At 42.1% G+C, this 26,096-nt stretch overlaps 1 protein-coding gene across 3 annotated transcripts in view; it reads left to right on the forward strand.

The window, feature by feature from the left end:
* DIS3L2 (DIS3 like 3'-5' exoribonuclease 2) overlaps positions 1-26,096 on the forward strand; it is a 197,599-nt gene that overhangs the window by 52,217 nt on the left and 119,286 nt on the right. For all 3 annotated transcript variants that reach the window (XM_061452258.1, XM_061452259.1, XM_061452261.1), the window contains 3 exons: positions 9,035-9,269; positions 23,306-23,412; positions 24,613-24,860. In XM_061452258.1, the coding sequence (XP_061308242.1) occupies positions 9,035-9,269; positions 23,306-23,412; positions 24,613-24,860 (590 nt within the window). The remainder of the gene's footprint in view (positions 1-9,034; positions 9,270-23,305; positions 23,413-24,612; positions 24,861-26,096) is intronic.

Raw genomic sequence — 26,096 nt, forward strand, 5'->3', positions numbered from 1 at the left:
AGAAAACCAGTTCCAGTTAGTAGAGAGAGTTTTGCTGCCAATGTGCATGGGGCATAATTTGATTTAAATGACTTTTGAAAAACAGTTCTCAAAATTGTTCCATGCATTTTCTTTCTGGCTACTGTTGAAAATATGGAGCTGAATATTTTCTGTGATGTTTCAAACCAGTATGTTCTGGCAACCTTGTAGCTGGGCCCTGTGCATTACACTCTTATTTCCAGTTCACTGTGGCCTGGAGTACAACACACAACTCATGAGATGAACCGAAGTGGGAGGTCTTGCAAGGAGCAGGCAATACAAAGACCCAGGGTACAAGGAACGTTTCACTGGGGTCCAGCAGGGAGGCTGCCAGTTTTAAGGGCCTCTTTTATGGAAAGGGTTTGTTTGTAGCTGTGTGTGCCTCATCAGATTTTATAAGTATGTAGGAGAAAGTTGGTTCCTGGGTGTCAGTAAAGGTTGGATGCTGACCTAGACCTTTTTCACCTCCCCAGGGTCAAAATTCTTCTCACTAGAGACATTTGCTGTACAGTACATGGGCTGTAGCTAAGTATTCATCACTGCTTTAAGTGATGAGTGAAAGAATAGCGTGTGGGTTGGGAAGCCATGGTTGGGAGACAAGGTGTTTGCTGTGTCACTTCGGCTCCAGGGACTCCTGTGTTTTGGGGAATGTGTATGAGAAGGTCAGTGCAATAGCAGTAGGTATTCTGAAAATAGAGGCTATTTTTTTAGCACCAAATCAAATCCCAGGGGTGGCAGCGGAAGTGGAAAGTGTGGAACAAAGTTTGTTGATCTGGCTATAATCATACACAGCTCTTTGTAATTCTCTTGGGAGTCCTTACCAGATTGGCTTGTCTACAGAGGAGATTGTACAGTGTTTCCTACAAGCAGGCACCTGCCTGCTTGGGGAAACTGCCCTTGCCCATTGTCTTCTTGACACCATTACCCTCAGCATGTCTGAGTATCACAGAAATATCTGAAGTGTGAATCCCCTAAAGCCGATAGAGAGATCTCTGCAGAGATATGTCCAAGTAATCCTTGGGAAAGGTTGTGTAGACCTACCAGCAGCCTGTTATGAGCCTTTACCCAGCTCTGCTTTCAAAACAGCTCTTTGAGCTCAGATATATCCCCTGCAGACTGCAGAGTGGCTTCTTTTTGGAGTTTTGGAGTGGTCTGATCCATGCCACTGGTGGCATGGCACATATGGTGTACTTCTGCTGAGCAGGGAGAAGCTGCTTCTGGCATCTTCTTTTCTTTTCCTGCTTCTCAGCAATTCTTAGAGGGTACAAAAGGCAGGAGTGTACAGAAGGAGCTGTTCAATTTATCCTTTTGGGAGAACCAGGTGAAATGAGCCCAAAGGAACATGGTCCTGATCCTAGGACTATGTACCCTACAGGCAGCAGTTCAGGAGCCAGACTTGGGAGAGACGGGTCTGGGGAGACCACAAAGAAGTGGCAGGAAGGGGACGAAGGCAGGAGTACTTCTTGAGGAGGGATGGAGGAAGAGGCAACTGTCTCCTGCTCAGTGATAATAAAGTGTTGATAAGCATGTTTGGAAGCAGACATGGGTGTGGATGAGGGCCAGGGCAAGGTGAGTAGGGAGTTTTCAGAGGCAAATGATAGGTCAGAGACCAGATATGGAGGGGAGATACATGGTGAGGAGACAGTTCTTGTTTTGGCTTTAGCATTCAGAGAGGTCAGTCTTGAGAATTTTCCCTGTTGATCCTTTTCCACTTGTTACTCTGGTTATTTGTGCAAGGTGGTAGGAAAAGGACTTGAACAGAATCCACTCTAACCTGTGATGTTTAGGTAAAGCCTGAAGATGAGCAAACAGTTCAGGAATAAGGTTTATTGGTGGAAGCAGGATGAAGTAGTGAGATACGTTTTTGGTGGGGTTTGGTGGTTTTTTTTTGTTTTGTGCTTGGTATTTTTTATTATTATTTTTGTGTGTGTGTGGTTTTTTTGGTTTTTTGTTTGTTTGTTTTTCTGCCATTAATTCCAGTACTTGTGCAGCTGCCCTGACAAGCCTGAGTGTAGGGATGTCTGCTTGGGTTGGACCAAACCTGGATGATCAGTCTGATCCCTTGAATTAACTCTGCAGTAAAAACTCACCTTGCAGGTTAGTCTGAGCAGAGATGATGCAGGATGCTGGTGAAAGCAGGGGAGATCACTTTAGGAATACAACAGATTTGGTGGGCATACTGTAGCAGCTGCTGTGACAAAACTGTGTGATACCTGGGAATATCAGAACACACTAGGGAGAAGCAAGTAGCTATTTCCTAATCAAGAGGGAGAGGTTTTAGTTTGGATGTTTGTATGATTGTCACATCCAATGTGATGCCTGGAATGTAAACTGTAATGGGCTGTTTAATATAAAATAGCTATCCTGTGGGCTGTTAGTGTTTCTAGTGATTTAGAATTAAAATAGATTGTTAAAAACCCCAACAAACCAGCCCCAAACCACAACAAAAAAACCCACTCAGTCTAACTTTATTGGTATTTTAAAAGTACTGCTGTAACTGCTGGTGCTAAGACTAGTCGCCTTTACTGGGTTGTTGTCTTTGCCAGAGCTGTTTGGTGTATATGGCATTATAAAGAGAAGGAAGGGTGATTAGGACAGGTGTTATTTCTCTTACTGGAAGTGCCATCCTTTCTTTATCCAAGAAGGAGCTAGAGTAGGCCAGCCTTTGTTTGGTTGCTCTTTTCAGAAAAGCAAAGCCCTTCCTTGCAATATTTATGGTATCTTGGCTCTAGCGTGTATGTATGAGCTGTGACAGCATCCTCATGTTAGCCAGGCTCTGTTCCTGCTCCCTCATGAGTGAACATTAGGGAACCAGCTTTTAAGCAAAGCCTGTTTAATACGGCAAAAGCTGGGAGACTAATAGATGCAGGTGTTCACAGTATCGGTATGAAATGTGATGTTTGTATTAGTGTTGTGGTAGCAACGGTCTTTTTAATGGTGAGAGCGGGTAATTTGGTCCAAAGCCCCTGTTGTTAGCAGTCTTGAAAACTGCTTTCAACCTGTTTCTGTTTCTCAAACTTGTTGCCTAACTAGGGCTCGGCTGTAGAGAGAACCAATGACTCTCACCTAAGCTTTGTCTCCCTACTCAATATTGAACATAATAACTTGTCTATAGCTCAAAGGCGTCTTAACCTTGGTTTATAAACCTCAGAAGTAGTCTTGGGCTGAAGACTTAATTTTCTTTATAGCTGTTCCCATGTTTAGTCCTCCCTGTTTAGCGTGAGCTCCCTGCCTGCTATGAATCCGTCTTCAGCTTCTATTCACTGGTGAATCTACTGCACCTTTCTGTAGCAGCATGAGGAGCCTCTTTGTGCATTATTTGTCTGCCCCAGTGAAAAGAGTTATTAATGGTTTGTCACTTCTAAAATCTTTTAGATAAGTTACAGATTTGGGGATTGATTACTTGTTGAGGAATTTTGTTGGGGTTTGACTGACTTACAGAGTAGAGGTATTGTTCTATATCATCTCCATTCTTCTCCACTATCCTTAGGAAAATACTTTTTTAAATACTAACATTTTGAGTGAGATGAAGAATTTAATTTTTATTGAGTCTCTGTCTAAAAGAGCTACAGTGAAGATGATCCTGCAAGGTGTATCTGGCCAACTGTGTCTAGTCCAGCAGATATCCCGTGTCACATCTTCAGATCTATGGGGATTCATGGATTGCTTGGATCATGGATGACTGAGGAAGAAAAGCAAACCTGTTAGTGTCAGGCTTAAGCTCTCTGGGGGCTTGGTGCTTTTATTGGAAAAAGCCTAGGGCATAATAGCTTAATAGTGATTGAAAATCACTGGTCTGGTTCAGTAGCTTGAGATTAAAGACTAATATATATATTGCTGGCTGTTGCCATTGAAGAGGCAGCAACAAAAACCCCATACCTGATCTTAGAGTGAACAAGCCTGGGCTTTGTCCCCATGTAGATGTCAGGCTTAGGTGGAAAGTCTATGAAAAGCTTGGAACTAATAGGACAGATATAAGATTGCTTCTGACAGAGAAAATAGTTTCTCCTGCAGCTCAAGAGGTAATCCTTGTGCTTGCAGATCCACAGATTCCAGGTTCAGTTTTCTGTTGGAACAAATTCCTCCCAAGTAAGGACAATTGCTTGTTTGATGGCTACTTCAAGATGGGGCTGGATATGGGAAGGTAGTCACTCTGCTGTCCAGAATGTACATGTCCATGCCAGGATATTGTTGCCCACTAGCTGTTTTTTATTATATTTTTGATTGAAATGGGATTTTCGTTCAAAGATCTTGTGTTCAGTCAGCTATGACTTTACAAAGCAATCACTGTGGGGCAGAAACCTGATGCTTATTTAGTAATAGATGTTTGTTTAAACCTGGAAGAAAACTTATTCTGCCACTATCGTAAGGATCAGAGATTCAAATAAGCAATTGACTTTCATAAAAATGCTTATTAAAACTTAAAAAAAAAAGTTACTGAAGAGCATATGAAGGTAATAGAACCATATGGTAGACATTTGACTTCTCAGGCCAGGAAGTTAAGGTCTTTTAGAGGGCTTTAACCATGCATCCTGGGATGTTTGCATGGTCATATATTTCATGCATATGCAGCAAGGGGGAATCCCTTCCTCCTGGGTCCATGAAGAGTAAACTGCTTTGGCAGAGAATGATACTTTTTACTGCACATAGGACTACATGACAGACTTAGCCAATTGTATGTTTACTTTACCCTGCATCTCTGATAGGTACTGATATGTTCTAGCTGTATGCAAAATTCAGTAAGCATAATAAGAAATAGGAGGGTGCAGTATCATCAGTTTCTGTTTCCAAGATCATAGAATCATAGAATAGTTAGGGTTGGAAAGGACCTTAAGATCATCTAGTTCCAACCCCCCTGCCATGGGCAGGGAAACCTCACACTAAGCCATGTCACCTAAGTCTCTGTCCAACCTGGCCTTGAACACTGCCAGGGGTGGAGCATTCACAACTTACCTGGGAAACCCATTCCAGTGCCTCACCACCCTTATGGTAAAGAATTTCTTCCTTATATCCAATCTAAACTTCCCCTGTTTAAGTTTGAACCTGTTACCCCTTGTCCTATCACTACAGTCCCTAATGAAGAGTCCCTCCCCAGCATCCTTATAGCCCCCATTCAGATACTGGAAGGCTGCTATGAGGTTTCCACGCAGCCTTCTCATATCCAGGCTGAACAGCCCCAACTTTCTCAGCCTATCTTCATACAGGAGGTGCTCCAGTCCCCACATTATCCTCGTGGCCCTCCTCTGGACTTGTTCCAACAGTTCCATGTCCCTTTTATGTTGAGGAAACCAGAACTGCACGCAATACTCCAAGTGAGGTCTCAGGATAGCAGAGTAGAGGGGCAGGATCCTTCAACCTGCTGGTCACGCTCCTTTTGATGCAGCCCAGGATAGGGTTGGCTTTCTGTGCTACGAGTGCATACTGCTCCCTTATGTTCAGTTTCTTATCCATCAACACCCCCAAGTCCTTCTCTGCAGGGCTGCTCTGACTCTTCTTTGCCCAACCTGTAGCTCTGCCTGGGATTTCTCCGACCCAGGTGTAGGACCTTGCACTTGGCATGGTTAAACTTCATGAGGTTGGCATCAGCCCACCTAACAAGTGTGTCAAGGTCCCTCTGGATGGCATTCCTTCCCTCCAGAGTATCAACAGAACCACACAGCTTGGTGTCATCGGAAAACTTGCTGAGGACGCACTCAATCCCACTGTCCATGTCAGCGACAAAGATGTTGAACAAGACCGGTCCTTACACCGATCCCTGAGGGACAGCACTCGTTACTGGTCTCCAGCTGGACATTGAGCCATTGACCACAACTCTCTGTGTGCGGCCATCCAGCCAGTTCTTTATCCACCGAGTGGTCCACCCATCAAGTTGATGTCTCTCCAATTTAGAGACAAGGATGTCGTGTGGGACAGTGTTGAACGCTTTGCACAAGTCCAGGTAGATGATGTCAGCTGCTTCGCTTGTGTCCATCAGTTCCATAGCCCCATCATAGAAGGCCACCAAATTGGTCAGGCAGGATTTCCCCTTAGTGAAGCCATGCTGGCTGTCACCAAGCACCTTGCTGTTTTTCATGTGCCTTAGCATGCCTTCCAGGAGAATCTGGAATTCCAACATTTTGCCAGGCACAGAGATGAGACTGACTGGTCTGTAATTCCCCGGGTCATCCATTTTCCCCTTCTTGAAAATGGGGGTTATATTTCCCTTTTTCCAGTCGTCAATGATGCTGCGTTTAAGAAATGCTTATTCTGTCACAGAATTTGCTGCTGCTAATATGTAGAAGGATCTGCTGTTTGGAATCTGTGTGATGAGCTCATGTTGGCCAGCAATTCTGATCATCTTAAATTGAGTAATTGTACCCACTGAGCTCCTGATTTTGTAAAGTCTTATGTGATTTTCCAGTTTTGTGATGTACAGCTTCCCTAATTTTTTTGTGTGATGTAAGAAATCTTGGGTGAAATTCCCGGCTCTGTTATGTATGAGGTCAGTCTAAATGATCTGTCTTGGCCTTAAAAAGAAAACAAATCCTGTTGCCCATACTTGCCAGCATCTGGACATTTTGGTGCTCTGCTGTGCGAAAGTCATGATTTTGTGGACTCTGGAAAACTTTACTCAAAAATCCATTTGCAAATCCATAAGGAAATATGTGACTGGGGACTTGGGTAGTCACAGCTGGAGTATCCTGCTAGCTAGTGGCATCAGTGTGCATCCTCTGTCTTGGGGAGAAGCATGGTGATTTTAGCACATAGCATTTAAAAAGAAATCCATATCTGTTGCCTTCTTTAATGCAGCATAAACTCTTCGAGCATAAACTTTTCAGTGCTGCTTCTTTAGAGAAGCATTTCCTAACATATATAATATTTTTCACTGCATTATGTCTAGAAACCTTTGTAATTTAGCACCTGAAACACATCTCTCACTCTCCAAAGAGCAACTTGGAGAGAAAGAAATTCAGGCAAAGCCTTAAGGGGTTGAAGAAAATGGACTCCTGCTGCAGCTGCACACTTGCACACATCTGGTGCAATTGAAATTTAAGAGCTGAATACATCCACGTCTGACCATAGTACAGTCCAAACATTAGTGTTGACACTGGTTTTCTTTTGGATAGGCACACTGGCAGAGTCACTAGCATGTGGAGCCTTGTCAGCTCTCTAATCTAATAGACTGTTCTTGCCCAGACCATTGTGTGTCAGTATTTTGTGTACCAAATGTAGCCAGATTTAATAATCAGCCATTTTCCTGTCTTCTGCCAAACTTTTTTCCTTTTTGTCACAATCTAATGTTTTGAGTCAAAATCTGCTATGGTAACAAATTATATACATATTAAAAAATGAAAATAAAGAGTCACAGAAGGTAACGAGAGTTCAAAGTAATGTCATCTGAGTTTTTTTAAAGACTTCAATTCAGCCCTGTTTTAAAATTGATTTTACTTCTGTTATGTATTGTGAAAAGATTACTAAGACTGTGGCTCTGTATAGGTAAAATTCTGAAAGTCTTCCCTTGTACAGGTCTCATTTTGATCTATTTGCTTTTTAGTTACTAAACAGTAATTTGTGGAGCTTTCTGGATTGTATTTTTCTTACTTGGGAATGCTTGGACTGTTTGAGCTAGGACCTGTTGAGGCTATTTATGCTTATTTCTAGTGACTATATCAATCATATAAAATATGTTACCAGGATGTTTTTTCCTTATTATTATTATTGCATCTTTTAAAAGGGCCCTTCACTTGCCTTGCTAGTGGCATGAGTTGCTGCTGTCATATACTGGGTTAGTGGTGCTGAGGACAGGGATACCTTAGAGGAAGATCTCTAGAGAGTTGCCTGCCTGGTGAGCACCAGCACCAGCAGGAGGGGAGCTGAGTCACTGGGATCATTCCCATTGGAATGGGATCACTCAGTTTCTTTGTGATTTTAATAATTAGTAGGCTTTTTCTTATTCTGTGCTGATTTGAATCTTGCACTGGAGTACCACAGCTTGAGTGAAACTTAAACACTTCTGAAACTAAAACCTGGATTAGGGTTCCAGGGTTAGGTAGGTGTTTGCAACTTGCTGTTGGTTGCATGAAGCACAAATAAAGGCATACTTGTCCAAGTTGTCAACCATTTTGATCATTGTATCCCGAGATGGAGCAGTTTCTGCCTCTTGTTACATGAAATGAAGTATGCCATCCAGGTCTGGTGTCTGCTGGTACATGGGTTCTCCATGATTTTATATGATACAATTGCAAATTGCACATATGGCTTTTCCTCTCCCTATACCATTGCTGCACTAAAGTGGGGACAAATCTGTAGCAATGGTCAGAGTTGCTTATCCAAATTATCAGTTAGTTAGTGGTTAAGTAATTTGTACTTTGAGTTCATTCCTCTTAGTAATTTAATTACAAGATTTGTATAAGTATCAGCAATGATTGAGTGCCTTTAACAAAAAGACTGGAGCCTAAAATAAATGTAAAGTTTGGTGCCATACCAAGCTGCCACAGTCCAGTTTCTCCACAGGTTGCAGTGTTCTCTGGTCTGTACTTACTCAGTCTGTTCCTAATTGTGTGTTGGGGAGCTTTCCCAGAGATGTGTTTTGACATGATCCCAGCATTCACCAGAACTACTTGAGTTTTGGGACTTCCCTGGATGATTAGTGTATCTTGGTGAACAATGGTCTAAGCAAGTCATTACATTGTAGTGTATCCTCCTCCCTCTCTGTGCTTACTCCCAGCTTCTGGAGAGCTGATTAGAGGCTTGGCAGGAACTGTATGGCTATGCTCTAGATACGCTTTGGATACATTACTGTCACAGTTGAGGTATTGTAAAAGCCATGCTGTTCCCATCTTTATCCTAGTAAGGTACCTTTTTCCACTGTGCAGTGTCTATGGCTAATTACATGGCAATTGCATCGTGTCACCAGCCACCCACAATTCATTGTCACCTCCTTGGGGATGCAGATGAAAAAGGAAAGACAGTATTTTCTTTCTTCAGTCCAGTGATTTAGCTTGCCTCTTTTGTTTTTAATCCTCTGCTCCTTCAGGTAATAAAGCCAGATGGTTGTGACAAAGAAACAGAAGCTACACATGAATCAAATGTCCCTGAAGATATGTTGGGCACTTGTATTCCTCAGGAGGCAGCAAAAGGTGATGCTAGAAGTCCGGATGTCATTATAGAAGCTCAGTTTGATGATAATGATGCAGAGCATGGACAAGACCACTTGCAGAATATGTTGACAGATGACATTAAGAAACTCTTCCTGGATACTGGTGAAAAGGGTGAGTAGATCAGATTGCTGATTTAAACCTTTGTTTGAGCAAATTATTGAAGTATTACTTTGTTGTCTTGCTTTGCTGCAGGATACAAAATATAGGCATAAAAGCTCAATGCCTTATCACTCCTATCCCCTTCTGCTAAACTGCCTTCATAGTTTTAAATGGGTATTAAGGACTGTGTTTTGTTTGAAGCAAAGTTAATCTGTGAAACAGAAGTCACACCTTTAGATTTTGCAGTTCTCAGGGCTGTCTGGGGACTGCTGGTTGCTGTTTAATTCAAGATGCTGCTCTGGCAGTTTCCTTCATTGCAGCTTGGCTGACCAATCTGTATGTCTCAGTTTGGGGATAAGAATATATTTCCTTGGGGGCAGTTAGATTTGTTGCTGTTTTCAAACAGTTGAGTTATGAGCAACTTGAAGATTTGGTCCATTTATAAAGAAAATTGCACTAAAACCTAAAGCCAATTATGCAATCTGTTTGGAAGGCAAACCTATTTTATTCTGAATCTGAATTCCATCCAAACCATCAAGTGTTGCTTAGGGCAAAATAAAATCAGCTACCTTGTCCCAAACTGTGCTTATGCTGCTCTTTGCAAGTCCTTTCTAGTACTAAATCCCTTCCTGAAGAGCTGTGTGTTGAAAGGATTCTGACAACTGGCACATTTAATATGTGCCTTCAGCTGCTGGTGAAGAATTTGCCAGGACAGATATTCTGGTGCATTCTTGATGTCTGCCCTAGTTGTCCAAAAAAGATGCAGTAACTTGGGACAGAAGTACTGGTTGATCTCTGACAAATCTTGGTGGTGTTTGTAAAGCTGTTCTACAAATACCTTGTGTTTTCCTGAGATTGCTTTTGAAGATGCACAGATCTCTGTTCATACTGATGCTAGACTTCCATTTTTCACACCTATCTTTAATAAAACTGGAAATAAAATTTGAGTGGAAGTGGTGTAGTTTTTATGACAAAACATTGGTTTCAGCTAATGAAGGCAGCTGCCACCTCACCAGCTTGTGATGCTATTTCCTTCTGGGTGCTTCCACTGTCTTTGAGTTACTGCCAATGTGTGTGAATTAACTTCTATCTTAGAATCACAGAATCATAGAATAGTTAGGGTTGGAAAGGACCTTAAGATCATCTAGTTCCAACCCCCCTGCCATGGGCAGGGAAACCTCACACTAAACCATGCCACCCAAGGCTCTGTCCAGGCTGGCCTTGAACACCGCCAGGGATGGAGCATTCACAACTTCCCTGGACAACCCATTCCAGTGCCTCACCACCCTTATGGTAAAGAACTTCTTCCTTATATCCAATCTAAACTTCCCCTGTTTAAGTTTGAACCTGTTACTCCTTGTCCTATCACTACAGTCCCTAATGAAGAGTCCCTCCCCAGCATCCTTATAGGCCCCCTTCAGATACTGGAAGGCTGCTATGAGGTCTCCATGCAGCCTTCTCTTCTCCAGGCTGAACAGCCACAACTTTTCTCAGCCTATCTTCATATGGGAGGTGCTCCAGTCCCCTGATCTTCCTCGTGGCCTCCTCTGGACTTGTTCCAACAGTTCCATGTCCTTTTTATGCTGAAGACACCAGAACTGCACGCAATACTCCAAGTGAGGTCTCAGGATAGCAGAGTAGAGGGGCAGGATCACCTCCTTCAACCTGCTGGTCACGCTCTTTTTGATGCAGCCCAGGATAGGGTTGGCTTTCTGGGCTGCGAGTGCATACTGCTGCCTTATGTTCAGTTTCTCATCGATCAACACCCCCAAGTCCTTCTCCGCAGGGCTGCTCTGAATCTCTTCTCTGCCCAAAGAGATCTTGTTCTATTGCTTTCCAGCGTGGGGCTTGATTAGGGAGTTACCCATTTGTTTTACACAGCTAGTTATTAACCTCAGCTTTTTTGTAGTGTTGGACACTGTTATAGCTGCACACTGCTGAGCTGTCACTTTAACTTGACAGTTCTCCTAAAATGCTCCTAGTTACATGTTGTGTCTGATAGCAGTTCCAAATTAAAAGTCTGAGTAATACATTCTAGTTTGACACCACTTTTTAAAATAAATGTAGTCTTGAGCCAGTATTTTACTTTACTTGTATGACTGTGCTTTAGTGTTAAAGGCTTGATGAGAGTTACTTGGTGCATTGTAGATACTTGAGATGCTCTGGAGTGACCTGTGTTGGAGTTTATCTAGTTATCTCTTAAAATGTATGACATCTGAGTGTTTTTTGCCATTTAATTCTGTCTTTGGAGAATATTTGTAGGACAAATGTTAGATCAGCATATTGTCTACACAGTTGAAATCCAACCTACTTTTCCATTACAGTTGCCTAAACCAGCTGTTTTCTTTTGTTTTCAAGGCCTTTCTGTGTTCATCCTTAAAAAGCCTTGTGGCTGGTGTGGATGTTAGATTTCTGCTGAGTTTGATTTTTTGCTATCGCCTCTTTTAATAGTTGCTTCAGCTTCTTTAGCCATATAACCCATATGGACTTCTCTCTGGTTTCTTCTTGCTCTGCTTTTTAATGCCCTTCTTTTTTTATACATATAAAGTTTACGATGCTTCTTTTTCAAAAGGTGTTTTTGAGCAGTTGATGATTGCTTTGGCTTGTTTCCTGTCTTTCGTGCAATTTTTCATATCATCACTTATCCAGTTTTTAAGTCTTGCCTGGAAAATAGGTATCGTTATTCTAGCATCAATGATAACTGTCATGAAAAAAGAAAAGTTCCTGCCAAATTCAGCCTCCACAGGTGTGGCTCAAAATGCTTTTAAAAGGTCTAAACATACACTTTTTCAAGGTAGACCTTAGCCTTAGAGGATAATATCCACTGGGCTTTCTAAAGCCATCCACTTTAATTTGGTACCAGCATGGGGAGGAAGAGTGCTTTGCAGGGTTGGTGAGTGGATGTGCCCTTCGCTATGTGTAATGTGGGCATGCCCTGGGAGGGCTGCTTTGGCTGATGCTGCCTGTTGAGTTTTCCTTTCAAGCTAACTGTACATGAGTCTTCTTTTATGTTACATCCCTTCTGCTGGGAATAACTATTGCAGCAAAACACAGAGTTTGATGGGAGATGAAATCACATGGGGGGATTTGTTGCTGACCCACCAAAACCAGTGTTGTAGTTACTTTCCCTGAGAGCATGGCTTTGTGGGGTTTATTACACAGACTCATTGCATGGCCTCATGCACAGAAGGGAGCAGAAGAAATAATTTGTGTCTGGTGCAACATGAATGAACACTTGTGATAGGCTTTCTTCTTTTTTTCCTAATGTTGGGAAGACTGAATGCTTCAAGCTGGACAAAGATGCCATCAAGGGCACCATATTTAATAAAATAAAATCAAGAAATAGCCTATCATGTTCTAATGGGCACTTTATGTATGTATGTATGTATGTACATGCATACAGGTATATGTGCATATGTATAAAAAAGATACATATATATCCAAACTAAACAAAAACCCCACCAGATTTCTGGAGGTAAAAAATATCCATAGCTACTCTAATAGAATCAGGTGTAAATTTTACTAATTCTAGGGCAAAATAACAAAGAAATGTTGAGATGGTGCTCAAATCTTTGTGTGTGTACACAAGCTCTGCAGATTGCTGCCTTTCTGTTGCAAGATTGCTTTTGTCCTTTCTAACAGAAGTAGAATTATGCAATATCTCTGTTACTGGCTCATTTGTTCTGCTGCTGCTGATCAGAATGAACCATGAAGAACAAAAGTAGATGTGTCATTCAAATAAGAGCACTCTGGGTCACGCTGGGAGCTCTGGCTGTTTTGATGTCTTTTCTACCCTGGCCTGTGTCCCATCTCTTGTTGTGGCTCTGTTCCTCTTCAGAGCACAGTCACCCCCTCCATCTCTGCTTACATGCTGGGGCAAAGAATTTGAAGTTGGCCCTTGCTGTCAGAAGCTCTGAAGCATGAAACATTGTGTTCACTGATTATGGTCCAGATTTGGGTGGACTGAATTTCCCTGAAGTTATTGTAATTTGGGCTTCCTATGCCTCTGTGGGGCTTAAAGCAAACTGGTTGAAATTGTTATGCATGGGACTGCAGGCTGAGCCTTTGTTGTTAGACCTGTCTTCACCAAGTGCTGCAGTTGAGAGCTGTGCTTCTTGCCTTTCTCTACCTAAGACCCCAGAAGGGATGGGATAAACAAAAGGGAAGTCTGTAGAGGTGGAGAAACCATCACATTCAGCCTAATTCTCAACCCATGACTTTCTGAAAGATTCTGTGCTTGTAAAAGTGCATCAGCCTTGCTTCGCTCAAGGATATTTAAATAAAAGTTCGTAACTGATGTCACTCTGACAGAAGCTGCCCTGGTCAAATGAGTTTGCTCTGCTTTTCTGAACTTTTATTGCAGAGAAGTTGGGTTAAAGATTATCTTCAGAAAAGTCTCTGACCTAGGAAGCGATGAGCCATTTTTCTCTCCAACATGCTGTTCTACACAAAGATCAGTATTGTCCTGTTCCAAAGTTAGATTGTCTTAATGTTAAGTTTTGGTCACTGGAGGTAGGTCTTTTTTAGCAAAGTTGGAAAACTCCTCCCTCTTGCATTTTCAGCTGTATTTGCAAGGTGTAAATATCTCTACATGCTAAACAGACTTTCTCAGGTTTTTATTTCTTCACAAATACAGTAAGAATGAGCATCCTGAAGAAAGTTTCTCAGCTCTCCTTCTAGTGTCCTTCAAACCCTCTCTGGGGTTTCTATGCTCTGTTGAAATCCAGGCAAAGAGCACAGCAGTAGCGTCCTGGCACTGGCCTAACAATACTGTGTACACAGAAAGATTAATTCTCTGTAGTGCTTGGTACTGCCAGGCAAGTCCTCTGTCTTTTACCCTGAACTCTCAACTTATTCTCTGTCACTGCTATCCAGGAAAGACATCCACCAGTCAACATGACCTTTGCCAGGTCTGTAATTCTTTTCCTTAATCCTCATTCAGATTAACTGCTGCAACAGAGGTAGTGTAACTTTTATCACTTAGTACTGAGCTGCAATACCATATTTCTGTAAGTTGTCAATTCAATAGAAGGATTTTCCTTATACTCCATTTCAATATGTAATAAAAACTTCTCTGTATCCTCTCAACCTAGGAAAAGTGCAAAATGTTCTGTACAGAACACTTTACAATGCTGTTTCTCTACACAGACTTACATGTCACATGGGTTTCATACAAATGCGAGCCGTCTCTTTTTAAATATTGCAGTCAGATTACTCTGGTAAAGAAATGTCAGCAATTGGACAGTAGCAGCTACTTGTACACTTGAGGATGGCAGCTGTGCTCATAAAAGTGCCTCAGCCTTTCTTAGCAAAAAGTCAAATAAAAGTTTGTAAAACTGCGTCACTGTGTTGGAAGCTATCCTTTCCAAACTAGTTTGTTCAGCCTTTTTTAACTCTTCTCACAAGAGATCTTACTTTACCAGTTACACAAAATATCTTGCTTCCCACCGGGTGGCTCACAGAAGTCAACAAGTTGATGGACTGGCTGCCCTGGCAGCAGTCAGATAGTTGTGTTTGTTCAGGATTTCCACTTACACCTACAGTTCTGCAAATCAGAGTTTGAATATGTGGATGTCCGAGGCTTGCTCGCTGCCTTGACTTAATGATATTTGGCTAGAAATAGCTCGTTTACCGGCAGAGTAAACTGACAGCTAACTCAGCCAGTTGTGTGCTGGGAAATCGAATTGAATAGCTGATGTTTAACAGGTAGAGTCAACAGAATTTAGGTTGGAGCTGCTGTAGAACTTGCTCCTGTCTCCCTGTCTGTTCAGCATTGGCCAGGTGGATGCTGGTCAGTCTCTTCAAGTCAAATGATAGTGTCAGTCTAGTAGTCCTGATAACGTAAGAAATTACAATCTAGAATTGCTTGGTGTCAACACTGCTACTGACTGAAGTCTTTTGTTGACTATACTGGGATTGCTTGCCTCAACAGAAGTGGTGGCATTTGATAACTTCACTGCAGTTGTGTGATAATGCATTAAGCCATTCTTTTCTCAAGATGATGCTCTGCAGTAGTACTTAGAAAGGTTTTTGGATCCTTCTAGCAGAGTATAAGAATTAATTTATAATCTAGAGTTTAGTCTCTGTTTTGCACTTCTGCACCTTCTCATGTACTTTCATGACCCTTCTTGTGCTTATGTGTCTTCTCTCTCTCCTTTTAAGCTTGACAAGTCATCTGCCTGTCTTCCTCTGGCACTTGGAGTCCTTCTGCACCTAGCAGTGTCTCACATTGGCATGTGCAATTCAGAGAGATATTACTACTATTCCTTGGCCAAGGCTGGTAGGGAAAGGATGATGGTGACAAGAATTTGGACCATGTGCTGTCCCTCTGCTCTGCTCAGGCTTCCCCTTCTTTCAGTTTAGCTGCCATGAAATCTCTGACAAATTTGGATCCCACCAACGTCACTGGCTGCTGGAAGGAATAAATGTTCTTCTGCCTCCTCTTCAGAGGCTCTCATTTACTCTGAGTGCTTTTAAGGAGTCTTCACGCTTTTTTTCTAGCCTGAAGCCTTCTGGAGATGGATCGACTTCACTGCATAGCTGTTAACATTTCTAGGCCACAGCAGAGTAAAAGCTCACCAGGAAATCTTCTCAGTTACACAGCTTTTAATAGAAATCCTTGAGGTGGAACTGTCAAAAATCAGATCAGTTTCACTCTGCTGAAGCCTGGAAAAGCAGCAGAGAAACTGGAGCTGTCTCAGCTGCTTGAGATAGCTCTGTATTAGTTTATCCTAAGTTCATGTTTGTGGGTCTCTGAATCTAGTTCTTTTGGTTGTTGCTATAACTCTTCTTAAATGAGAGCATAGATTTCTTGAAGAGTAAACAGTACAACAACTTGAGAAAAATATTCTACTGGTATTGAACAAATTGGGCTTTACAGTTGCATTGATTAAATGCTACAAGCTGAATAAGTTCCAGTTATTCTGTTGTTCCACAGCAGAAGTCTGCAGTGGAAGTTAACACTGGGAAAGCTGCTTATGCTGTTCTTCCCTAGTAAGTTATCTTTACTCCCAAATGACTTCTTGAGTAAAGCAAAAAAAAACCCAAACAACTTGTGCCATTAGGCAACAGGAACTAGATTAAGTTCAGCATATTACCATCTGTTCCTGAATTCACCTGTGTTTCTCCTTTGAGTTACAAGTTTAGGTCAAGTGAGAGGGCCTGATGCTGAGAATGAATGGTGGGTGTGAAGACAAACATATTAGAGTAAGGTCATTGTTAGCAGCAAAGTTTCCAGGATGAATCAGACCAGGATTCATTCAGCCTACATATTTTCCATGCAATAGTAAAATTGAACACATACACACTTTAGTAACAATGCATGGACAGGAAGGAAGAACATTAAATAGGCAAAATAATGGAAAAAATTTGGTAACATTTAATTTTACTTGCCATTAATACAATAAAACTGTATTTATATAGACTGCAACATTACCTGATTTTTTGGAAGTTTAATTCTATCGCAATAAAGCTTCCACCCCCCCCTGCTGATTGGCAGCTTCTCAAGTACACGAGAGTGTCAGGAGTCCTGAGTACCTGTGCTCTGTTTGTAGTAATGTTATGTGGCTACTGAGCTACAGTTTGATCTGTTGGACTAGATAGCAGCTTCCCCAGATGGTGTTGAATCTTTGTTGTGGAACAGCCTTGGAGGGTTCTAAAGGAAAAGTGACACTCCAGTCTCGTCATTCTGCCATACCCTTAGTCGTGGAGATGGCTAAATGTAAGTAAATAATTTAGATGCTTGGCTAAGTTACATGAGTAAGGAAGCCAGGTATACTCACCTCTTCACGTTGTTTGTTGTTGCACATGCTTGTCTCTGTGCTGTATGCATCCATTATTATGCTTTTCCTCTCCCTCTCTGCGTGGGACTCCTCCCATCTGTGCATCTTCAAAAATCTTCTTGCTTATTATCAGAGTCTCCTTGTCCTCATCCTCAGTGTGTTGTTGGGCACACAGGTGTGTGAGTTCAGGTGCTCAGACATGAGCAGCTGTGGCATGGTGAGTCTGCTTAAATGAGTATTCAAAATAAACATCTCTAATGAAGCTAGTCCAGTTCAGTAGACACACAGCTCTGCAATGAGATAACTCAGGTTGTCTCATTGCTGTATGGTTTGGAGCAGCTTTGCTTCTTACTTGCTGAGTCCTCTTGCATTGTACACGGGAGCTGTCAGGCTGAGTTTGGACAGGCTGCTTGCATGTGTTAAATTCCAAAACTGTTGGCTAAACAGTCTCATCACAGTGAACTACTTGTCTTCCCTCCATCGCACGTGGAAAGCTCTGTGTGTGAAGATATTAATACTCACAAAGTACTGTTTCTTGAATGATATTTTGCTGAGCAAGCCTTCTTGTAGCCCATTTAAAATAAATTTCAGTTTTGCATAGTGCCTGGTACCAAGTGAAATAGCACTTTTTCCCTACTCTCTTCCCTCTTGTCTAAGGAGGAGAGGCTCTTTACTCTGCTAGGTGAGACTTCAGAGAGTTCACTTGGACCTCTGTACTTCTGACTCCAGGGCAGAGAAATCTGTTAAGATCAGAAGCTTCTACCTCTGTAGGCACTGAAATAAGTTTGTAGGAACTGAGATCATTCATGTAAGGACAGGTGTTTCTAAGAAACCAGATCCCTTTGCTTTGATCCTCAGAAAGTTAGTTTTGCTTTGCTTGGTAAAGGGAAGACCAAGTATGATGTGAGCTACTGGTTCCTACCAGCAGTTTTTGTTCTGGAGGAAAAATCTATTCTGTGCCAATAATCATCAGTAGCTGAATATGAAGAGCCCTTGTACTGTCTTCTAAACAGCAACATGTTTCCTTCTCGTTATCCCTAAAAATGAAGGCTGTAGTAGGATAGTGTAATAACCCAGGGCAAATCTGTCTATGCATCTGAATATATCACTTTTTGGTTGAAGGGAGTTTTCATGTCCGTATGTTTCTTGTATTAATATAAACAGAACTTCCAAAACCACATCCTTTTTGAATGTGGCACAATCCTTGAGATGTATATAACAAATTGGTTTGTTTTGCACCACTTTCCATGTGTGTTTGGTGCTAAAACATAATATGCTGAAAACTGTTTATTGAAGTAGATATCAGAAAACGTAAGTGTTGCTTACTTCAGTAGTAAGTAGGAGAGTTTGCTATTGAAGGGTTTACAGGTGTGTTGGTATCTGAGCACTAAGCTTAAGAGCCATATTTTCTGTTTTAAAAGCTTAATATCAATAATGTCTTCTGATGGGATTCTTAGATATGCCGGCTAACTTCTTGAGTAGTTTTTCTTTTTCCTAGCTGAAATAGGAAACATTGAACATATTTTTTAAAAAACCTTGGGTTTTTCCATCCAGGGAGGGAGATTTTTTTCCAGTGAGTTGTTTCTGAGATCTGAAACTGCGATATATTTTCATTTGCTAGTGGATATTGCATCTTTAATTGTATTCCTTTTGGACAGGATTGCAAATTTCCACAGTGACCAATGCAAACGTAGTGAAAATAATTTTGGATCTGTCACAAGTAATCAGAACTCTAGTATGATGACTTGTGGTCCACTTTGGCCACCTTTTAATGTCATGATAATTTAATTGTAAAAAGAAATTTGGGGGGCTTTAAAAAAAAAAGTTCAACTTAGGAATGCCCATTGGGCAAATCTAAGTGTGTGTTGAACCTGCCTAAATTGATCTGTTACAGAGGGAGGCAGATTCCAAGTGTCCTGGATCTACTTTGTTGCTAATAACGTAACTAATTTGAACTGCTTTTTGTATCTAGTGCCTAATTTTTTTTTTTTTTCCTTTTTTAAAGTAAGACTTACAGTTTTGGTTTGTCAGATAATTGCTGAAAGGAAAACACGGAGATTTTAATGCAGTTTCACTGGATCCTAGTTGCTGAAGTGTGTTTTCACTGTAAGATAAGCTGATGAAGTACTGCCCAAGCTAACATAGTAAATCTTTCTCAGAAAACATGTCTTTGCCCAGGGTGGAAATATTGAATGGTCATTGGATAACGACTGCAGTAAAGGGGTCAGAATAATTCATTTTTTGTTTGGCATAATACAGGGAGTTTCTTCCTACCTCCCCTGCTCAAAATCCTGCTCCTCTCTCAAGTTAACTCTCCTTTAGGATTGCCTCCGTGGCTCTGCTGTGGGAGATGTTTTCCTCCCAGCTGGGATCTTCTAGACAACCAGTCGCCGGTGGGACCCTGATACCTCCTCTTTCTGTCCACACACCAAGATCCAACTTCTTTGGAGAGAAGGGGAATGTGCCATGGAGGAGAGGGACTGCCACAAGTGCATTTGGGGGACTTGGGTAGCAGACTCTTGTGGCATATTATTGCTGTTGAGACTGAGGTTTCTGTGCAGTAAGGTGACAATTGAGCCAGGTGGACATTGGATCTAGGTAGTTGCCCTTTCTGAGCAGGAGGATTTCTCACAGGGATCCCTCATTGCCGGTGCTCTGCTATTGTACACCTCCAAGCATTAGATATAACCCCAGTACTGAAAAAATTTAGACTTCAACAGGAGCAGCTACAAGCTATAGAGAAGTCCATATCTCTTGGCCCCAGGAGTAGAGTTCTTTGTGTTTCTTCTTCCCTGTCCCTTGTTTCAGGAGAGTTCCACATTTGTAAGTGACCTTTTAGGTACTGATGTTGATTAAGAAAGACAGGTAAGAATAAGCAGATGGCTAGGATTTACTTCTTTTTTTTCTTTCTATTGATGGTATAGTTGTAGATCCCAGGGTCTGTAAGTTGGACTCTCTAATAGAACAGAATTCCAGCAATGCTGGAATTGGAGAAACCCCTGAAGAAGATGCTCTCCAGCTAGCCAAAAGCTCCTGGTTTGTGTTGGCTGTGAAGGAAAAAAAGCACGTTCTACCATATCCCACAGTGAGAATTTAGATATTTTCTGGTACCTGTATTGGGTTCACATGGGGCTCAGCTTCAGCAGGATGGGGGAAAATGCTCCAGCCCTGCATGTTCTTCATCCCAGGCAAAGGAAATCCTGGTCACCCATTTATTGTGCTCCCTGTGACAGCTCCCTCCTGTGCTTCTGTGCTTTCACATGAATGAATGCCATACCTCCTGAGGACATCAATGCTGGCTCCTTTTTTGACAGGAAAAGCTGCTTCAGTGTAGAAATGCAAATGACTTTTTGGAGAAATGGGAATTGGAAGGATAAGTGGAAAGAAAGCAGTGCTAACAAGCATGTTCCTCGCAGGGCTCCCGGTGCTTTTCTCATTCTCACCTGCTGGACCTTGAGTCACTGCTGTTGTTCTGCTGTGTTGAGAAAGCAGCAAATGCAGCTCTTGTTTTTTTTCCCCAGACACGTTTAGGTCTGATTTCTATCCAGTGTGTGCCGTGCAGTGAGGAAGGTTCACTCCAGTAAAGCCCTGGGCTTGAGGTAGTTGTGCTTAAAGACATGGCATTTTAAAGGCTACCAACGTCCCCTTGTCCTCTGCCCTGCCAGTGTTTCTTTGAACTAGATTGTCATCTTCTTTATCCTAGCTGTCTTTATGGCTGGCACACTGTAAACCTATGACTATTAAACGATGGCTTTAAAATTTGTAGGAAAACAGAATGGCTTCTTGCTTTTATTCTTTGCTTGCCTGATATGACCTTTAGCCAGAAAAGACCTTAGAGGAGGTAAAGAAATGAGATAATTATGAAGTTTTAATAGTGGGGATACCCAAGTTATCAGAGCAACTTTTTTCCCCATTTTATTGCCATAAAACTGGTTATTTTATCCCTTAGTAACCCTGTTTACGTCATATCTGTGTTCGTATCAGTAAGAGAAGTAAAAAAAAGAAATGGCTTGCTGCTGCTACTACTGCTGCTTTTTTTAGGGAAGTAGATTAAACCCCTGAATGTCTGTCCTTTCTCCTCTCAGCATTCCTACTAACAAGTCAGTAAAGATAAAACCAAAGTCACTTAGATTCTTCTGAAAAATATAATCTATGGGGAGAAGCAAATTCTGAAGATCTTTCTATCAGAAGGCAAAGCTGGGGATAATTAGTGCCATATGAGAACCAGCGTTTGTCATTAGAGCGATAGCTGTCATTGGCTGCTGGGGTAACTTTGCCTGAAGGCACCCAAGGCCATCCACAGTGGCAGGACCATCTGTGAACGCGCCCCGGTGATGGTGGTGCACAGCCGTTTCCCTCAGGGCAAGCTGCTGCCCCTTCACAGCACCACACCCCCCCCCCCCCCCCAAACCCACAACCCTGGCTTCCCCCAAGCACCCTGCCTCAGCACCCAAGCATGCTTGATGCTGCCAGCAGCTGCAGCTGCCCCTCCCGCAGCCCAGCCCCCTCCATCCATCATGTCACCAGCAGCCTCCATCAAGGGTCTCTGCAGGACAGATGGGTGTCATGTGGGGGCCAGGGTCTGTGAGACACCACTCTTCCCCTTGAGGCTTTCTCACATTCATGAGTGCTGTTGGCCTGCTGCAGCACAGCCTTCAGAGAGAGATTGCTTTATCTCATGTCTTCCAAGGAAAACAGTGACAGCTTCTTCCTTTGAAACTTGCACTTGGTGCCACAGTCTTTCTTTAAGGAAGCAAAATTCCTTTTGAATACTCAAGGCCTGATTTTAGCACGTGTGTTTGAGATGGATGTGGTGCTGTACAAGTGGAAAAAGGCAGCCATCTTTTAGAAGCCTTCCAGACAAGAGCACATGGATGTTTCCATCAGAAAAATGTTGTCAGAGCAGTAAACACAGGCTCTCAGCAGAGATGCAGCTTAAGAAGGGACCGGTCCCAGCCTTCTCCGTAATAAAGATTGCCTTGGATATTTGTAAACACTATATGCATTCAGTGTGCCAGCCATCTATTGCAGATGTTCAGCCTGAAGAAGGCTCCAGGGAGACTTATAGCAGCCTTCCAGTACCTAAAGGGGCCAACATGAAAGCTGGAGAGAGGCTTTTTACAAGGGTACTTAGGGGGAGGACAAAGGAGAATCATAGAATCATAGAATAGTTAGGGTTGGAAAGGACCTTAAGATCATCTAGTTCCAACCCCCTGCCATGGGCAGGGACACCTCACACTAAACCATGTCACCTAAGGCTCTGTCCAACCTGGCCTTGAGCACCGCCAGGGATGGAGCATTCACAACTTCCTTGGGCAACCCATTCCAGTGCCTCACCACCCTTACAGTAAAGAACTTCTTCCTTATATCCAATCTAAACTTCCCCTGTTTAAGTTCTAACCCGTTAGACTTTAGGAAGAAGTTCTCTCTGAGAGTGGTGAGGCACTGGCACATGTTGCCCAGAGAAGCTGTGGCTGCTCCATCCCTGGCAGTGTTCAAGGCCGGGTCGGACAAGGCTTTGAGCAACCTGGTCTAATGGAAGGTGTCTCTGCCCATGGCAAGGGAGATTGGAACTGGATGATCCTTAAGGTCCCTTCCAACCCAAACCATTCTGTGATTCTGTGCTTCCAAACTCAGATACCTGAATACTTTAATATTGCAAACTAGAAATTAGTTGACAGTTGATTTAAATATTATCAGTGTCTGGTCAAGAGATTTCAGAGGGGAAGGAGCTGTTTGTCATATGTAGCGATTACTTTCATAGGACTTTTCCATAATCTTGGTCTACAGCCAAAGAGGGTCAGCTTAGTAGATATGGTTTCTGTTTCACAGATAAACATACATTTTCTAACTGTACATAATGTTTTTTTAAAGGAAATTAAATATTAAGTGATCATATGTACTTAAAGGACTACTTATATAATGTTAATGACTTTAAGAAATGACAAGAAATTCATGTAGCTGTTAGTATTTAATAAACAATATGTTTCCCACCATTTTGTTTATTATGGCTGGTATAGTTCTACTTGTAAAGTTGGGATTTATTTTGATTTTTGTTGTTTTTCAGCAGATCTGCATGGTAGGTGAACATATCTCTGCTCTTTTTGGTAGCCTGGAGAAATAATTGCTTCATGCTTGGCTATTCTGACACTTGAGGGATCTTTTTTCTTTCACATAAGTACTAGATGCAGCTTGTATTGTAGTTTACAGCAATATGAATTTGTCATGGAAATGTGCTACAGTAACTGTTGTGTTTGTTTGGTGCAGCAAAGGCTGTTGGGATCAGTGCTCTGCACAGAACAAAGCAAGATGATGGACCCAAGGTGAATGATCCCAGGCTCTTCCCAGATAAGTGTCTTCAAAGGACAGCCAAGGTAACTCCATGGAGACTGACAAGCGAGTACATGTGGGCTCCCAAAGGCTGAAGGAGATCTGCTCTGACCTCCCTGTAGTCTCCATCTGTTGATCTTTGAATCTCATTCTCCATTTCAAAGAGAGTAATTGTCTGATCTGATAAAAATCAAAAGTCATGTTATTTTTACCAATTATATTAGTTTAAATTCCCTTTCTTTGTTATGCAGAGTTACATAGCAAGATTCAGGAAAAAGACTGGAGGCTAATATGAGTGTCAAGATATCCAAAGTTGTCAGAATTAATTCTTACAGACTTTGGAAAGGCTGCTAGTGCTGTTGGTTCAAGATTTAAGTCAATCTCTGAATGTTAAGAGACCAGAAATGGTCTACTGGGTCACCTGGGTCAGGTCTCTTCCGTGACTTGTGCTTTCCCTTGCAGCGTTTAGATTCTGGTCCCTGTTGTGGGCTGGGCTACCCTCTGGTCTTGTCCAGTATGGCAAATCCAATGCTCAGAATCACATAGAGATGCAGCTTTTGAAATCTTCTGGAAGGACTCTTCTGTATAAGCTTATAAAATCGGCTATAATATTTCTGCTATCCAGTGATTTATTATGGTCTACAAAAAATATAGCCTGGATGAACACCTCTCTGGAACAATTATTTAGTGATATTGTAGTTTATTATTCTTTTCAAAGCCATGTTGTATAAAGGTAAAATAACCCCTAACTTCAGAAAGAACAGAGAGAAGGAGGGAACTGCCAAATTCCCCACAGCACATCCTTTCCTGTGGTTAGCATTGGATCTGCCAGTGGCACCGATTTTGGACTGGCCTGTTCTGTGCAGAATGTCAAAATCACAGGCTGAGGATTCAAATGAAAGATTTTACAGGAGCTGCTTGTATTTTGTGGCTAATTCCCTGCATTTGGAAGCATCTGCTTCTTGTCTGGTTTTGTTCTGTAATCAAGAAAATTGCTGTAGAGAGCTAGCACTTGGAAGGCACTTAGCTATTCTATAGCCATGAGCAAGATGGCAAGGAAAATACACTGTAAATAGGTACTCAGTTAAAAAATGCACATACACACATATGCACACAGAGGGAAAGCATGATACAGGCGTTGTGATTTTTCCAGATATTCTGCTGACCCTCTGCATATCTCTATTCTGTTAAAGAAAATAAGTTTCTCTGAAGGTATTAACTGTAGAAACCTTTGCCTCTTCCAGGTAGTCTATATTTTGGAAAAGAAGCATTCCCGAGCAGCTACAGGTTTCATCAAGCTTCTGGCAGACAAGAATAGTGAACTCTTCAAGAGGTGTGCCATGTTCTCACCTGTGGACCACAGAGTGCCCAGGATCTATGTGTCCTTGGCTGATTGCCCTCCAGACTTCGTGACCAGGCCTGAGGACTATTCAAATATACTCTTCATCTGTCGCATAGTGGACTGGAAAGAAGACAGCAACTTTGCAACAGGGTATGTGGCTGCTATTGGAAGTCAAGATGACTCAGATTCCTAGTCAGAGTGCTTGGCTTCACTTAATTTAATACATGCAATAGAGACAGGAATCTCTTAACAAGGTGCTTGTCTTGTATTTCTCTGGTATTTAGTGGATAAACTGTGATGAGGTTAAGGATAGCTCATCACTAGTTAACCTCATGGCTACATAATGTTAGTTTCTTTTGGTACTTGTTTCAGTGTGCTGGCACATCACAGCATTAATGAGCATATGGGCTTTGCTCAGAGAAGCTTGTAGTCTAGAGGGAACAGACACAGGTACTTAGCCTGACCCGCACAAGCACCATGGGGTGCTGACAGCCTTTCAGTGTTGCCTCCCCTTCTGTAAGAGTATTACACAGTGTGTAGGCTTTTTACTTCTTCATGAGGAGAAATATCAGTAGCTGTGATACTCTTTGCTTTTTAAGCTTTTACTGATAAGAAGTAGAAGGAAGTCACAGATTTTTGTGGTTTTAAATTTTCATTGCTTCAAGGAAGGTGTTGCACTCTGTGCATTTCAGGAGGCACTGTAAAGCTGTTGCTGTCCAGAGTTCAAGTTGAAGGCATTGTCAGGAAGGAGGAGATTTTAAGCCAGGGCTACAGAAATGACCTGTGCTGGGCTGGGTTTAGATTGTAAGTTCATTTTGCCTCTCCATGAGGAAGACCCTGCAGTTTTCAGCATTTTCAGTGTTTTCTTGGGAACAGTGGCAGTGTGCCAAGCTCCCACCTGGAATAGCCACACCATTTCCTATTAAGTGGGTCTCTATAAGAAACTGTGGATATTGATAAATCTGTTCAGTTATCTTGGGAAAACCTGAGTAGTCCTGAATAGTTGGTGATCCAGAGTAGGTAACTCTGACCTATGGCAATACTGTGCTCAAATTCTACAAGTGATGGGGATCTGGATGTAATCTGGAGCTTGTGCAGTAATGGCAGTTGGGTATAAATCCCAACTTTTCTCTTCCCCTTGCAAAGTTGTTCCGATAAGGTAGTACAGCTGATCTACAGCATCAGCTCCATGGTTTTTGGAGTCTTTAAGCTTTACTCAAACTCTTGGTAAAGCTTAAAACTTACATAAAATTTTGTTTGTTTGTTTTCTCAGAGTGTGTTAGCACAGATCATCAGCTGTAGAACTAAAAGCAAACTATACTGAAGTCCCTGTTTCCCTGTCTTTAAGTTTGTTACCAGTTCTGACTGGTTTGTGTTCCTAGTAAT

This window comes from Pezoporus flaviventris, unplaced genomic scaffold (genome assembly GCF_033815535.1).
Source record: "Pezoporus flaviventris isolate CSIRO_AGI_PZ_B2104156 unplaced genomic scaffold, CSIRO_AGI_Pfla_v1 ptg000013l, whole genome shotgun sequence".
Classification (NCBI taxonomy): domain Eukaryota; kingdom Metazoa; phylum Chordata; class Aves; order Psittaciformes; family Psittacidae; genus Pezoporus; species Pezoporus flaviventris.